Source organism: Watersipora subatra, chromosome 9 (assembly GCF_963576615.1).
Source record: "Watersipora subatra chromosome 9, tzWatSuba1.1, whole genome shotgun sequence".
Taxonomy (NCBI): Eukaryota; Metazoa; Bryozoa; class Gymnolaemata; order Cheilostomatida; family Watersiporidae; genus Watersipora; species Watersipora subatra.
The window spans coordinates 61,042,222-61,060,115 of record NC_088716.1 but is presented as its reverse complement, the minus strand read 5'-3'; the positions used below and the strand labels follow the sequence as shown (position 1 = coordinate 61,060,115).

At 39.5% G+C, this 17,894-nt stretch overlaps 1 protein-coding gene across 1 annotated transcript in view; it reads left to right on the top strand.

Moving 5' to 3' along the window:
* Positions 1-5,039: 5,039 nt before the first annotated feature.
* LOC137403907 (cytochrome P450 3A11-like) overlaps positions 5,040-17,894 on the top strand; it is a 29,912-nt gene continuing 17,057 nt past the window's right edge. The window contains exons 1-6 of the mRNA XM_068090017.1: positions 5,040-5,153; positions 5,374-5,470; positions 10,840-10,895; positions 13,868-14,081; positions 15,210-15,292; positions 16,455-16,621. Coding sequence (XP_067946118.1) covers positions 5,083-5,153; positions 5,374-5,470; positions 10,840-10,895; positions 13,868-14,081; positions 15,210-15,292; positions 16,455-16,621 — 688 coding nt within the window. The 5' untranslated portion in view covers positions 5,040-5,082. The remainder of the gene's footprint in view (positions 5,154-5,373; positions 5,471-10,839; positions 10,896-13,867; positions 14,082-15,209; positions 15,293-16,454; positions 16,622-17,894) is intronic.

The window sequence follows — 17,894 nt, the reverse complement described above, 5'->3', positions numbered from 1 at the left end:
CACCAAACCTTTAGAAAAGTCGTTGACAAAATTATTTTGCCGATGGTGGTAATAACAACGCTTATGAATTACGAAAAGATGAGGTTTACCTCTATGGCTTTGAATAAAGTGATTTTCTAAAGCGATAACAACCGTTTCGGTAGCCGTTGGGCAAAAAAACAGTTCGAATTAACAGTGTTGAGTTCGAGTTATCTATAGCAATTTATCATTACATGGGAACGGACCAAAGAAACCGTTCGAATTAACCATGTTTTCGAGCTATCCGTGGCCGAGTTATCCATGTTTGACTGTATATATATATATATATATATATATATATACATATATATACTCATGCTACAGACAGTACTGTTTCGGCTATTGAAGCCTCATCAGTGCAGCTCAGAACTCAGGCAAGGGACACAACTCCCATTACCAATGAGAGTTGATTTCCTGCCATGAAACAACTAAGTTGCTTTACAGACTTAAAGAAAGTCAATGTGCTGACACCAGAGTGCTCAAATCACAAAAGTGATGAGCTTTGCACAAAGGCATATAGTGTCGCACCTCTCACAGAGTGCTCAACCAAACCGAAGTGAGGGAGCATATATTCATGCTACATACAGTACTTTTTCGGCTATTGAAGCCTCATCAGTGCAGCTCAGAGCTTAGGCAAGGAACACAAATCCCATTACCAATGAAAGTTGACTTCCTGCCATAGAACAACTAAGTTGCCTCACAGACTTTAAGAAAGTCAATGTGCCGACACCAGAGTGCTCAAATCACAAAAGTGATGAGCTTTGCATGTTATATGTATATATGATGTATCTATGATATATAATATATATATTATTAAATATATATATCTTATATCTATATTTCTCAAAATTGGTCGTATGTCGTCTGTAGGTGCGCCCAGCTATAGCTATTGAAATAATGAAGTCGTATCGCTGAAGTTTGATATCAGACCCTTCTGTTCGCCAGACCGACGACTTACTAACTACGCTACAGAGCTTGATAGATTTGCGAGGCGATATGTCGGTATAGGAAAGCAAATAGGCTAGCGCTTTTGGTCACGACATAAAGTCATGGCATAGTTCCGTACAAATAGTAGCTTTTATTAGTGAAATTACTAAAATTTTCCATTGGCACTGTGCCAGGCTAACAGCAAGTGACAGGCAAATCTCATTACCTCTCATTGTTTGTAAGCTGATTTTTGATATCAGGGCAACGCCGGGTAGCACAGCTAGTATATATATATATATATTCTTGTGGCTAAAAACGCGGGGTGTTTATTGGCTTTGCTGTCTTGTGGAGAGTTATTGTATAGAAGTATTAACAAAAGCAAATAGCATAATGGAAAAACGCCTAAACACCGGCGATAGATGCAATATTACAATAAACATGACACCTAATACACCAGAAGACCAGCAATAAAAACAGTCATCATATACTCATCTAAAAGCTGTTTAGAAACCTCCTGTGAAAAGGAGGTAATCTATAAGGAAAGAGACATCGATTGACATGCCAGAAAACCATTGAAATATATCAGACATGTAACAGACACGACCAAGGCAATTAGATTTAGTTTTCATTTCCAATCATTACAATCCCATGATGTATTTACGAGAAGTTCACTCAATTGCTAACACTCTGCAACATATGGAACAGAACCTGAGCGCCTAAACACCTTCTCACAGACTAACAGAGACATCTATGAAAGAAAACAGCAACAACGACTCAAGATCTATTTTTCTTTTTTTCAAAAACTTGCTGAGGTTCCTTCTGCCGGCTGAAGCGCATTCCTCCACCTCTGGAGTCTCCCTCTCTCTTCCCTCTACCTTTGGAGCTTCTAGCTTTTCGCTATCTATGAACCCTCCTTCTCCATCATCGCCTGATCCTCTTCTACCTCACTATATCAACTACTTATAACTGCCTCTACATTTAAGGACTGCCGCAATTCTTTTTTGACTGTCGAAACTTGCAGCCACACAGACAGAGCAAGCAAACATGGACAACTGTTCGAGTGAGGGTGCAACTTTTATTGGCTATTTTAATTTTTTGTAATCAATACTATTGTTTAGAATTTTGCTAGTTGTGTATTTCAAGTGTTTGACCTGAAAAATAAACAATAGGTTTTGCTAATAAATATCAGTATTGTTTACAGGAGCTTAACAATTTTACTAGTACCTAAACCGGTAATAATCAAATTAGTTCCCACAAGCTAAGCTAAAGCGCACAAACTGAACATAGTCAAAATAGAATAAAATGACAAAAGCAAATTCAACACTGATGTTGTGTGTGGATTCAGATTAGTTATGCATAACATATTTTTTTCATATTAATCCTTGGCAGAGTAAAGGAACGGGCTGTTTTCTTTACAAAATACACACCAAACACTGTGGCACACGTTATAGTGCTTCGTTTCTAATCATCAAAAAAATAAGTAAACAAATATTGCAAGTTACGCATAAATTAAATTATCGAAAACTATATATCTAAATTGACTTCGAACGCGAAACATGAATGTTGTTGTATGGAAATACTGCGAAAACAAGATACCAACAGGGAATGTAGCCAGACCACAGGATAAGCATATAATTCGTACAAGCAGCAAGACACCCAAAGACATTAAAAGATTCAATAATTAGAAAATGTCAAAAGCAAATTAGAAACTTCAAATTTGGAAGAAATCAATCATAGAAACTGCATCAACACCAGATGGAGAACATGCCAAAGGGAAGTCGAAGCAATTAAACTTACCAACCACTATCATCAAGAAGCCACCAGAGAAACATTAAAGACGAGTCAAATGAGTCACATACAGATCTGCCATTCCTGTCAAACATGACCTAGATACCAGGAGTAAGTCACGAGCTCAACCCTACATGTCAACATCACATGCACCAGCTGAAAACTTACGCAAACAAGATATCTTCACACGCCTGACAGAAAGCATCGAACCTTAACACTCAACCTACACCCACAGGCTAACCATCCCACATGCCAGACATCTATAAAAGAGAACAGCTCCAATGACTCAGCATCCCTCCATCCCCATCTCTATCTCCGGCTCTAGCTTGAGCTCTGGCTCTCTCTTTTCCCGAGGGCCTCCTTGGATGCTTTCCCATCTGCCTGCTGAGGAGCCTCTCTCTCTCTCTTCTCTACCAATGGAGCCTCTTTTTCCTCCACCAGCTGAGCCTCCTTCTCCTCCACCAGCTGAGCCTCCTCTACGCCACTATCTCAACTGCCGACACTCTCTACCTATGACCTCTCACGACTCTCGTTGGACTATCGAAACTCGCAGCCGCATGGACCGAGCCAAGCAAACACAGACGACCGTTCGAGTAAGGATGTAATTTTTATTAGCTCTTCTAATTGTTTTGTCATTAATATTATTGTTTTAGAATTTTGTTAGTTGTGTATTTTAATTGTTTGACTTATAGAATAAAGAAGTAACTTGTACTGGTAAATATCAGCATTACTTACAATAGCTTAACACCTTGTTGTAGCTTATTTTGTTGTAAATGAGCTATCTACCTTCAGTATTAGTATGAGTCCAAATCTCCTTATATATGGATAGTCTTCACTTCAGTTGTGGTTGTCGTTAGGTGCAGAGGACTCTGGTTAGCTGGTGCTATAGTGTTATTCACCGTCTATGTGAGTGTCGATGCCGATAGGTGGGAGGTAGTCTAGTGATGGTCAGGTTACAGTTCTACAACAAGGCTAATCCAATGCTATAGTTCATGTAACGATGCCTCATATATACGCTAATGTACGTACACCTCCAACCAACCCTCTAAAGACTGGGTTGGGGTTAGATTAGCAGTCTAGATGTAAGATATTATGATATAATATACATGTTGATCGATCAACTATTAGTATACAATTAAATGATGTTGCTTCCTTAGTTGCTAGACATGGAATGAATATAACTATAAAGCTACTTCTATATAAATGGATAGACTGAATAGGAGTTGTTTTCCTACTATAGTGTTGCTATGGACTGAGTAAGTAATTCCCAACTCCACCATCAAATGGTAAGAATATTGTACACGTATGCAGCATGTAAACAATGGTTGTTGATGCATACTTGTTTCCGTTAGTGGGAGATAATATATGCTGTAGGAATGTATTGTAACTGCTAAGTTTCCTACCTATTAACTAATCTCTTGACATTTACGTTTGTGGGAACATTGCTAATATACAGCTATTTAAAAACATGATTTTCAGCTATAACAACCTTCACTATACCTGAACCAGTAATAAACAAATTAGCACCCACAAGCTAAGTAAAAGTGCACAAACTAAACATAGTCAAAATAGAATAATATGACAAGCAAATTCAACACTGATATTGTGTGTAGATTCGGATTAGTTATGCATAACATAATTTCTCCACAACCACACATAACAATGTTAGCTATCGACTCAGCGCTAGTTAGCTACTAGCAATTGTCATTAATATGAAACTAAGCCGACAAACCGTGGTAAAATTTGGTATATTTTTACACACAACTCTCGTTTTCACTACATTAACATACAACTGTTATATTAACAACAGTTGCAACTGTTGTTAATATAACAACAGTTGCAACTGTTATATTTGTTAAACAAAAATTAGCTTGTGGAGATTTAAGCTGAACTCTAATTGCACGTGAGCATGGTTCTTGCTGAGATCACAAAAAGTTATTGGGAATTCCAGGTTGACTACGAAAAAAGAGTTATAGGAGTGGTAAATGCTAGTCCATTGAACTAAAGGTTGTTAACGCTTGGAGTATTCCGTCTCTAACATGTTTTAATAAAATTGAGGAAACTGCTAAAATTTAGCCACTTAATGCACAGAAATCGCGCATCAGAGATAACTCTATGTTGTATCTTGCGATAAAAGTAGACATGTCTATACTTATAATAGTGTATTAGTCGTAATTGTTAGCCCTAATTGTATAGAAAGACGGGCCTAGTTTACCTTCGAATGACCAAGGTCAGCAAACAGGTCGCTGACACCCCAATTGTGCCTATCAGTTTTAACGCGTCCGATACTGACGTTTGCAAGCAGGTTTCATTGAAATCGTTAGTTCCTACTCCAAAACAAACACGGTCATGCTTGTTTTTGGAATAGATATCCCTGTATGGCTTACCCTTGTCTTCATTGCGTGTGGTCTTCTTTACTGGTTAGTATAACCTAGTATAAATTATTTAACTTCTTCATTACTCAGTGGCCTGTGCATGTTGTCTCTTTACACTCTACAGCACATTATTCCATTTCGAAGCTGTTAAAAAACTGACGTTTTGTAAGTATAATTGAATTTGCATTTCATTTTCAATTATCGCTGCATTACTTATCTATGTAATATGAAATTAAATAATCATGTAGGCCTATATATGTTCCAGGTATGGCACGTCAACATTTGACACATTTGATAAGATGGGCCTGCCTTACCCTAAGCCACTGCCATTCATCGGAAATACTGCGCAAATGATGTCAATGGTGAGAATTGTGCTTGCGATTGTTAGTAGAGCTTGTGTGTTTGTATGTTTGTTGTTAGTTGGTGAAGAATCAACTTGAGATTTGTAAGTTTAGTACTTTAATGTAAGGTCCACTCGACTCACAACAACTACAAAACAGAAATGGTCATAACTCAAGACAACTGATAAAACAATATAACATGCATGCGTCAAGCATAACACAAACATTCCCTTTTGCATAACTTGCAAGTGGTTAGTTTGAAAACAAAACAAAAAAACATATCGTACATGTGACATGCATGAAGTTGAAACTTATCAAACTGAAACATCACATGGAAAAAATTGTGACAGCTAACACGACTTTGCAAGAAATATATGAACGAAAACATCACCTGACAAAATATAAGAAATAAATCAAATTTACATGGTTTGTGACAATTTAACACAAGCGCCCAATTGTCCATTTGTGGCAAGTATCAAACTATTTGTATAGTACATATGGCTTAAATTTACTGGGCGTTTTCGTGGGTCTAGATCTCTGCCATGCTGGTTTTGGTGCCATCTTGGAGTTGGATACAGCACCAGTGTTACAAGTCGACTCTTCGTTGCTATCTGATGATGGTTGCATAGCACTCGGTATTTCACTGCACTCTGTTGATGGACACGTGTAAGGTATGTTAACTGGACTATCTGCATCAGGCATATCAGAAGCATTTTGTTTAGCTGGTGAAGCTGCTGTATCTGGATCTGCAACCGGTCTCAAATCTACTCTGTTACGTCTGACAGACTGCTTAGTTTGATCATTTATTATGAGATAAGATCTATCAGAGAGATGATCAACTACTCGACCTGGCTGCCATCGATTTTTGAGAGTTTGAAAGTCTCTCAACAGCGCCGGAGACCCTATCTCGAGCTGCGGTAAATCTCTGGCTGATTTATTGTACTGCTGCTGGATCAGTGTTTTGCGCTGTGCTTTCTGCTGCAAAACTTCTGCCTGTGGTTGACTGTTAGTTGGTAGTATAGACCTGGTGGCATGTCCAAACATCCGCTCAGCTGGTGATGTCGTTAATCCTGCTGTTGGAGTGTTGCGATATTCTAGAAGAGTCAGGTATGGATATTCAGCTCTTTTCATCAATTTTGTTATAATCTTCACTGCAGATTCGGCTTTCCCATTTGACTGCTGATGTCCAGGGGAGGAGGTAGTATGGTGAAAACCCCACTCTTTGCTGAAAGTCGCAAATTCCGCAGATGTGAACTGCGATCCGTTGTCGGATTGAAGCTGTTGAGGAAAACCATATCTCGAGAAGGTCTCTTTACACAGCTTAATCACATCACGCGACTGGAGTTCATAGAGAGGCTCACACTCGAAGAAATCTGAGTAGTAATCTACAAGCAGGAGATAGTCTCTATTCTTGTGTGTGAGAATATCCATCTCGACTCTGATCCAGGGTTGACCAGGGATATCATGTTGTTTTATTGTCTCTCGTTGTTGGACAGGTCATTCTACTGCACAAGCTACACAACTTTTCGTTTTCTGTCATATATCTTCTGCCATGTTGGGCCAATAAACAGCACTTCTGGCACGTCTGATTGTTGCTATGGTCCTTTGATGACTGCTGTGCAGTTTTTTTTAGAATTTCTGGTCGTGCGGCAGTTGGCACTACCAGTCTTAAACCACAATACATGATACCATCCAGAACAGCCAACTCGTCTCTAAAGGAATGGTAAACCTTGATACTGTCTACCACATCCGCTGGCTTCTGAGGCCATCCAGTTAGGATAATTGACTGGAGTTGTTTGAGAACCTCATCTCTGCTGGTCTCCTGCTGTGTGAAATTGTAGGTAGTTTCTGAAACAGGTAGGTCTCTCTTCATGTTTTGTGTGCCGAGATCCGACATGAAGGATTTGAATTAATTCACCATGAATATTTGTTCCACAGGAACTCCCTTCGTGGCTGGTTCTATTGGTGATCTTGATAGCAAGTCTGCAGTGATTTGTTCTTTTCCAGGCTTGTATACTACTGTCATGGGATATTGCTGCAGAGCCAACAGCATGGATTGGAGTCGTTTTGGTGCCTTGTTCAGTGGCTTGAGGAAAATTGGCTCAAGAGGGCAGCGATCCGTATGAACAGTTACAGAAGGATTGCCAAATACATACTGATCGAACTTCTGCATGCCATACACGATGGCTAGCAATTCCAGCTCAATAGGTGCATAGTTCTTTTCTGAATTTGTCAAGCTTTTTGACCCATAACTTACTGGGCAACCATCCTGAAGCAGCACCGCTCCTAAGCCGTCTGTGCTGGCATCGGTCTGTACCACGACCGGTTTGTTAACGTCAAAGTATTTTAGAACTTTAGTGCTAGTTATCAACTGTTTGATTTTCTTGAAAGCTTCTTCCTGTTCCTTTTGCCACACAAACTCTGCCGAGCTTTTGCCGATTAATCGTCTCAAAGGTTCACATTCAGCAGAGCAATTTGGGATGAACTTTGATAGGTAGTTCACATGCCCATAAAATCGCCTTACCTCATCACTGTCAGTTGGAGGATTCATGGCAGTTATAGCAGCTACCTTTGCACCATCTGGCTTGATACCCTCCTTAGTTATCACATGTCCATTGCAGGAGAGCTCTTCCATTAGGAACTTGCATTTTTCTTTGTTGAGTTTGAGATTGACTTGCCCAGCTCTAGTCAGTAGTTTCTCTAGCTTCTCATTGTGATCTCTGACTGCCTCCTTATATGTTGATCTTTTTCCATAAATCAAGATATCATCTGCAACCATGGTTACTCCTTTGAGGCCACTCAACGCATCAGACAATCTCCTTTGAAATTCTTCGGGCTCGAAGACAGACCAAAGGGCATTCTCAACCATTTGTACTTTCCGAAAGGTGTCCAGAAGGTAGTAAGATCACTGGAACTGTCACTCAGTTTTATCTGCAGGAAACCGTCCTTTGCATCACAAAGAGAAGACTTTAGCCTAACACAGTTCTGATAGCACATCAGCCAAAGTGGGCATTGGGAAATGATTCCTTTGTATTACCCTGTTAGTATTACTCTGTTAAGATTTGACAGATCGAGGCATACTCGGAGTGTTCCATTTGGCTTTCGCACAGCTACGTGATTGCTAATCTATGCTGTTGGGTGATCTACTGTAGCAAGAATTCCTTTCTGTGTGTACAAATCCAGTTTTGCTTTGAGATCGTTCACCATTGAGGGAGGTGTTTTCCTATTGTGACTGTTTTGGCACTGCTCCTTTGTCAATCTCAATGTGATATTCTCCAGGCAAACAACCAATTCCCTCAAAGGCATCCTCATAGCTGCCAAGTATATCTTCTAAGTTTTCATCTGACACAAGATTCACCCACTCCTCTTTTAGTGATATGAGGCCTAGTTCCAATGATGCATCCAGAGATAGTAAACTATGGTTGTGTGTGAACAAAGACATAGAGAGATCTCCTGGCTACCTGTATGTTACATCCTCCCAGGGCACGAGTCACTGATCTATCAAACTGACGGAGTTTAGATTGACTACCAACCAATGGCGGTTTACCAAGATCACAGTAGTCCCGGTAGTTCAATATGTTGCACGAGGCTCCAGTGTCTAGCTGAAACGTGATATCTTTACGACTGTCACCCGCACATGTTTTCATAATGAACATCAGTTTCTTATTTTTCCTCACTAGCAAGCAGAGAAGAGATTCATCGGATTCATCACTTTCCTCTTCCGCTACTACATTCACTTGCTTCTTTGATCTACAGAGGGCCTTGTAGTGATTGTACTTCTTGCAGGTATGACATTGCTGTCCGTATGCAGGACACTGTCTCGGTGGATGTAATTGGCCACAATTTCCACATGATCCTTTTGTTTTCTTAGTGGGCGAGTAGACCTTGTTGACTCATCTTGGTCATGCTGTGATGCATGACTCTTGCTGATCTTCCTTCTTGGGTTGACAACTTTCACTGTTTTTTCACCTTGAAGTACTGTCATGTCTTTTTGTGAGCTCTCAGCAATGCGACATTTCTTAATCGCTTGCTCTAGACTCAGACCGCCATCTCCCCCAGCATCATCAAATAGTTTTCGTCGAAGATGACCATCATTAATGCCTAGAAGAAAGGCCTGTAACATAAAATCATCATACATTGTATCTAGCTGACATTCCCAAACAATGTTATGGAGAACGGTCACATACTCATCTAAAGTCATGGTATTCTGTTTTGTAGACAATAGTTGATGTCTTTTCACCAGCTTGTTTGTTCCTCGGTTGCAAAAGGCATCAAACTTCTCCACAACATCTGCATATCTATCTTTCAATTTTCCTTCTGTGAATGTGAATGCCTTAAATATGTCTACTCCTCTTGGTCCAATACATCTTAGCAAGATCGCCACCTTGATTTTGTCATCCGACGCTGACTTCTCAGCAGCTGTGAGAAACAGTTCAGATTCTTCTTTGAATCTTGTCCATTGGTTGGACAGATTGGATCTATCTTGGATAGGCTTTGGTGCTAAGAAATCGACACTCATACTGGTGCAGTTCTATGGTTAGATGCTGGTCAAAGTCTTAATCTCACTATCTGAGTCCAACAGAGTAGATTGTTCTTCAGGACGATTGTTATCAGACAGCTGGACAATTGTCTTTTATTTCCTGACTTGGGGCACCATGTTTGTGATTGTTAGTAGAGCTAGTGTGTTTGTATGTTTTTTGTTAGTTGGTGAAGAATCAACTTGAGATTTGTAAGTTTAGTGCTTTAATGTAAGGTCCACTCGACTCACAACAACTACAAAACAGAAATGACCATAACTCAATACAACTGATAAAACAATATAACATGCAAGCAACAAGCATAACACAAACAAATTGTAATAGTTAATTTCAGCTACAAAAGCACTAAACATATTGAGAATGAGGTAGTTAACTCATAAAAAATATAAAATAAAGCCTTTTCTGTTAAAGACCTCCGCAAAATTTTTATCTGTGATGCCGAGTGGCAAGTATGACTGTTAATTAGCATTAGTCATTAGACATAGTACACATTGTCTGTAGCAGATGTTATCAGGGCTACGCGTAGTAAATGGCAGGTATTGCTGTTAGCCACAGTAAGGACAGGTTTTTACACATGTTGTGGATTGCTGCATTGTTCCACCTTTTTCATTGAAGTGTTTTAATGACAGGCATTCATTAGGTTGGTCAGCCCAAAGTTTGTTGAAATATTTTCTATTTTACACTATTTCTATTCTCACTAAAGAATTTTACTCGGCTTCATAATGCCTAAAAATGCTTAAAATTAAAAGACAAAGTTGCTTCTTAATTATAGGTGGCTCTAAGCTCTTCCTTAGTTTTTAACATTTGCTGTTGTCAGATATCTGAAAACTATATTTTTCGTTTTGGTTTCAGCCAATACACGATTATGAAGTATGTGTGCTCAAGAAATTGTCAAGCAAAGTTCATGGGTGAGCAGAATAAATATGCGGTGCTTTTAACTTGACTATCTCAAGATTTACAATATGCATGCTTCAACTATCTAAAGAATTACAATATACTTGCCTTAACTATCTAAGGATTGACAATGTACACCCTCGACCATCTAAAAATTGACAATATACACCCTCGACTATCTAAAGATTTACAATATGCATGCTTCAACTATCTAAAGATTAACAATATGCATGCTTCGACTATCTAAAGATTAACAATATGCATGCCTCGACTATCTAAAGACTGACAATATGCATGCCTTAACTATCTAAAGAATTACAATATGCATGCCTCGACTATCTAAAGACTGACAATATGCGTGTTTCAACTATCTAAAGACTGACAATATGCATGCCTTAACTATCTAAAGAATTACAATATGCATGCCTCGACTATCTAAAGACTGACAATATGCGTGCTTCAACTATCTAAAGACTGACAATATGCATGCCTTAACTATCTAAAGAATTACAATATGCATGCCTCGACTATCTAAAGACTGACAATATGCATGCTTCAACTATCTAAAGATTTACAATATACATGCCTCAACTATTTAAGGATTGACAATGTACACACTCGACTATCTAAAAATTGACAATGGGCACCCTCAACTATCTAAAGAATTACTAAATGCATGTCTCAACGATCTAAATATTGACAATATACACCCTCGACTATCTAAAGATTGACAATATGCATGCCTCAACTATCTAAAGATTGACAATATGCATGCCTCGAGTATCTAGTGGTTGACAATATGTACGCCTCAACGAACGAAATGTTCATAGGAGGTGTCATTGTACATTTTGGGCAATGATATGTGTAACAAAAATTTCCAGTTTTGATGTTACAACAATTGCTTGGCAATTTCATTCATTTTCATTCGATTTCATGATTTCTAATGGTCGCACGAGGCGTAGTACCAGCTCAAAAAGTATTGTCACCTAAAGCTAGTGCATGACATCACCTGATTAGCTGTACAAAGAACTTTGGTAATTACATTTGTAATGGGTCATCAGGTCATGGATCTTGAGTTCATGGGTCATGAGGTCATGGGTCTAGTTTGATAATTCATGAGAAAAACCTTCTCCTGACCAATCACACTAGATTTATTGAGCCTACAAGCTGAAGTCAACAACCGTGCAGGTCTTCATGATTATCCTGACACAAAGCTCAATACTAAAGAACTGAGTGAATTTTTAACGTTTCCCAAAACGAATGGTTGTAAACTAGCCATTGCAAAACCCAAAAATAAGTTTTTGAATCAGACAACTGTAGCGAGCCCAATAAGTAAGCGTATTTAGTTTCAGACAACTGTAGCGAGCCCAATAAGTTGGCGTATTTAGCTTCAGACAACTGTAGCGAGCCCAATAAGTTGGCATATTTAGCTTCAAACAACTGTAGCGAGCCCAATAAGTTGGCGTATTTAGCTTCAGACAACTGTAACGAGCCCAATAAGTTGGCGTATTTAGCTTCGGACAACTGTAGCGAGCCCAATAAGTTGGCGTATTTAGCTTCGGACAACTGTAGCGAGCCCAATAAGTTGGCTTATTTAGCTTCAGACAACTGTAGCGAGTCCGATAAGTTAGCATATTTAGCTTCAGACAACTGTAGCGAGCCCAATAAGTTGGCGTATTTAGCTTTAGACAACTGTAGCGAGCCCAATAAGTTGGCGTATTTAGCTTCGGACAACTGTAGCGAGCCCAATAAGTTGGCGTATTTAGCTTCGGACAACTGTAGCGAGCCCAATAAGTTGGCTTATTTAGCTTCAGACAACTGTAGCGAGTCCATTAATTTAGCGTATTTAGCTTCAGACAACTGTAGCGAGCCCAATAAGTTAGCGTATTTAGCTTCGGACAACTGTAGCGAGCCCAATAAGTTGGCGTATTTAGCTTCGGACAACTGTAGCGAGCCCAATAAGTTGGCTTATTTAGCTTCAGACAACTGTAGCGAGTCCATTAATTTAGCGTATTTAGCTTCAGACAACTGTAGCGAGCCCAATAAGTTAGCGTATTTAGCTTCAGACAACTGTAGCGAGCCCAATAAGTTGGCGTATTCAGCTTCGGACAACTGTAGCGAGCCCAATAAGTTGACGTATTTAGCTTCTAGAATGGGAAAATTTTGACAGACTTGAGTGGATCCTACAGGGCCCTTGCAAGCTTAACTAATTCCTGACAAAGTTTTAGTCAGCTTTCTGAGTTTGCTGCTGCTTTTTAATGGCTTTTATGCTTACATCAGTAAGTATTCATCATCTGAGTTTTAGTGAGGAAATAGAAAAGTCAGTCCATAAATGTGTTCTGGGATTTGAATGTGGGTAGACTTGAGTTATGGTACACTGCATGTCTCGCAAACGTTTACTTTTGACTACCGATATAAAGGTTTTGATTTTCTAATACAGACAATTGATAAGTAAGGAATTCCCTAATCTCTATGGTAAATATACCGTATGATAGAGCTGGTAGGGTCTGCAGAGATACCTTTCAACGCTGTAATATACCGGTAATTGAAAAATAAGTAAGCAGAATTGATTTGTGTAAAATTACAAACGCCTGTCACGGTAATAATATTTATTTGGCTGAACATGACTGGTCAATTTTTGTGATTTAAATTGTACATTTGGCTATTTGGTCACTATAAAAGTTATATGAATTATTAAACTACTGATAGGACTGGGTCTAATATCCTACACTCTGATAAACCCAAGTCTACTGGTATGACTGTGCCTAATATCCTACACTCTGATAGACCCAAGTCTACTGGTATGACTGGGTCTAATATCCTACACTCTAATAGGCCCAAGTCTACTGATATGACTGTGTCTAATATCCTACACTCTGATACACCCAAGACTACTTTTAATGGTTGTGCCTGGCTCTCAATTATCTCAGCCACAAGTTGGAGCAGTGAAATGTCAATCACAAACACTTTGTGGTACTTGTTGCAGGTCATTCCAAGGTCGCTTGCCTGTTATTGATGTAGCAGATGCTGAATTTGCTAAGCAGGTATGTATTAAGGAGTTTTCCAGCTTCACCAATCGTAGAGATCCTCTTCAGCGAGATGATGACATGGGTGCAAGTTTGCTGCTCATCAAAGATGATCATTGGAAACACGTACGATCAACTCTCACTCCAACATTTACTTCTGGGAAACTCAAGCAAGTAAGACCTTGAAATTGTTCTCGGAACTCACTAGGTTATGAGAACTCATGTGTGATAAATTGTTGGATAGCACAATCAACCTATTAAATACCAAATTAATCTGTTCTTATATTAGCTTTGTATGTCGAACCTGTTGCGTGTTGGTGAAACTATTAGAATACATGGTATTTTGCTCAATTCTTACCAGAGCCCAAAAATTGTGTCAAATACTAAATAGTTACATGCAGTATTAGAAGAAATATGTTACACACAAATAAATACAAGGCTAAAGGTAAAAACTGAAATTTTATTTACAAACCAACTTAACAAAGAGATAATTAATAAAAAGAGGCGTTCATTGAACACTGAGTAGAATGGTAGGCTTGCTGTTGCTAAGGCTCAGTCATAGAGCCGTGACTGTTATATGCGCTCTAAGTATCTGTGACCTTGCAGCAATGTTATGGGTAGTTCAGGGGTTATTTTTATGACTCCTCAGTATGGATTAAGTAGCTGAGCTAGGCAGTTGCCTTACCTTGTATCTATCAATACATTTGTAACCTACAATAAATATACAATAAATAACCTACTGGAAACTCCACATTATAACAGTGACTTACTCTGTCTTTTTTTAAATATATTTTAAGTGACCTAATATATATTTTGTTATTATTTTTATGTTTATGTTTTTTTTTCCATCTGCTTTTTCACTTCAACTTACAAAACATTATTTGAAGAGCAAGGCTGTTAGCATTATTTGAGCATCATCTGTTGAAATACATATCTATGGAGACAAGCCAATGCTCAAATTTTATGACGCTCTTCAAAAAACCTTTATGACTGTGTATTGGTTAACAGAGTGACTTCAGTTTAACCTGGTACTTAGGCCAGGTTATTTACAGCTTCAGTGAATGGACATTTTAAAGTCTTCATAATGCTTATGGATAGCTTCCATATATTAGCTACTACCTACCTGGAGTGATTTGTGCACTTGTTTTGTAACCCTCACAAGTTGCTACGTGTTCATAAAGTGAACTTGTGAAATTTATCTTTATTTGGCTTTAGTTGAGTACTGCGATACTATTATCTAGTTCTGTCCATTCTGAAAAATTTTGATCAATTTATTTTTGAAGACATTTCAATGTATGACAGATGCATGGGGTGATTACTGACTGCGCGGACAGGTTCATGGAGTACATACATAAAACCTCCTCAGCTCCATTTGGCATCAAAGCGTAAGTTATTATCACACCCTTATGTTAAGGGACGAAGATAATATTGTCTGTTTGTTTGTTTGTCCGTCTTTCTTGTCCACCATTACTTCTTCGATTTTATGAGACGCAGAAGGCTCGGTCTATTATGATAAATAAAAATTCAAATAGTTTGCTATTGTGGATTTAACATATGTGGAACGCAGGTGGTGCAGTGCGGGTAGTATAATGCAGGTGGTGCAGTGCAGGTAGTATAATGCAGGTGGTGCAGTGCAGGTGGTGCTGTGCAGGTGATGTGATCAGGTAGTGCGATGCAGGTAGTGCGATGCAGGTAGTATGGCGCAGGTGCTGCAGCTCAGGTGTTGCAGCACAAGTGATGCAGTGCAGGTGGTGCAGTGCAGGTGATGCGATCAGGTAGTGCAATGCAGGTAGTATGGCGCAGGTGCTGCAGCTCAGGTGTTGCAGCACAAGTGATGCAGAGCAGGTGGTGCAGCGTGAGGTTAGTTCAGAATCTTTGAGAGTCAGCTCATATGTGTAGCACATTTGGAGTCTTATTAAACTATTGATAGAGATACGTTGATTATTTAACATATAGTGTTCTTCATTGCAGCTTGTCACACGCCAACTAGAAATGTAACATACAGGTACATGTATAATGTTTTATTGCTGCTTGTCACACATCAACTAGAAATGTAACATACAGGTATAATGTTTGTAGAGTGTAACTTTAGTTTGCATACAAGGGATCATCTGACATTTGCCATGTCTGGTTTAGATTTACAGGATATGTGTAGTATATGCAGGGTCTGTATGTTGCAGGTGTGTAGTACATATGCTACAAATATACCATATTCTAGGCGCAAGTATACAATATATATGTCATATATGTACACAGGATGTATCACAGACCTACATATATTTTACAGGTGTACAATATATATGTCACAGGTGTACAGTATAAATGTCACAGGTGTACAGTATATCTGTCACAGGTGTACAGTATATATGTCACAGGTGTACAATATATATGTCATGAGTTCATAATATATATGACCCTGGATTAATAGCGTGCATGACAGTATGCTGTCACGTTCAGTATATGCATTGTAAATATACCATACATTTACAGTAGCTGGACAGTGTACGTACATACCCAGCATGTCTAATGGTATACTTTGGTTTGTAGCTATTGTGAAGCGTATACTATGGATGTCATTGCTCGGACTGCGTTTGGTATGGAAATTGATGTACAAGGCTCTACTAACCACCCGTTTGTCCAACACGCCCGCACTTTCTTTGGTATTCCAAACACAAGATCTAAATTCATGCAACAGTTGATTGTATTATCTGTGGGTGAGTTTCTTAGAGTTGATTGTATTGTCTATGGGTGAGTCCCTCAAAGTTGATAGTATTATCTATGAGTGAGTCTCTTGGAGTTGATAGTATTATCTGTGGGTGAGTCTATTGGTGTTGATAGTATTATCTGTTGGTGAGTCTCTTGGAGTTGATTGTATTATTTGTGGGTGAGTCTCTTGAAGTTGGTAATATTATCTATGGTTGAGTCTCTTGGAGTTGATTGTATTACCTATGGGTGAGTCTCTTTGAGTTGATTGTATTATCTGCAGAGGCACAAGGGCGTGCAGTATGCCTTTACTCGACTAGGTTTTGGCCTGTCATGTGCACCAAGAATAATGACCTCAATCCTTGAAAAAGTTCTGTCATTGGATTAACGTGTTCATCGTGGTACTGATCACTATATTGATGACATAGTAGTTAAGGAGTCCATGCTGAGTGCTCAAGAGTTGAGAGACCACTTGGCTAGGTATGGGCTCAAGACAAAGGAGCCTGAGGCCTTAGATGAAGGCCAGTTGCTGGGTGTTGCTTCGCAGAAAGATTTCAGCGGGCATCTGCAGATGTCAAAAGGAACAGCTTTTTTGGGGTACAACTTTGAGCCATCAGCGCTCACGAAGAGGGAGCTGTTTTCGATAGGTGGCCGACTAGTTGGCCGCTACCCTGTGGCAGGGTGATTGTGCCCGTAGTGCAGTTTTTTAAAAATGGCTGTGCTGCAGTGGAGCTTGGGTCTCTCCTGTCGGGAAAATGGTCGGCAGTCTGGATGGTGAGCTCTTGGCAAGAGCCCGCCGTGAGAACCCAGTCATAGGAGTTTGGAGGGGGAACCCTCATGGTTCTGTTACAGTGTGGATTGATACAAGCTCTCTTGGCATGGGTGTGGCTTTGGAGGTCGGTGGCAACATTGTGAAGGATGCTTCATGGCTCCGAAAGGAGTCTGACCATCAGCACATCAATGTTGCTGAGTTGGAGGCAGTTGGTCGAGGGAGCAATTTGGCAATGGCAGGGGTTCAAAACTTTTCACGTTGGTTCTTGATTCTCTTACAGTTGTTAACTGGTTGACTATCACCATTGATGAACGAAACCGTGTCCGAATAATGGGTGTTGCGGAGATGGTTGTGAAGCGTCGTTTGGGGGTGATCCGTGACACGATAGCCGAGTATGAACTTGCAGTGTCTGTTCACTTTGTTCCTTCTGTAGAGAATAAAGCTGATCGAATGACCAAGGTACCAAAGCATTGGCTAGAGCACCGAGAGGCTGACTTTGAAGCAGTTGAGGT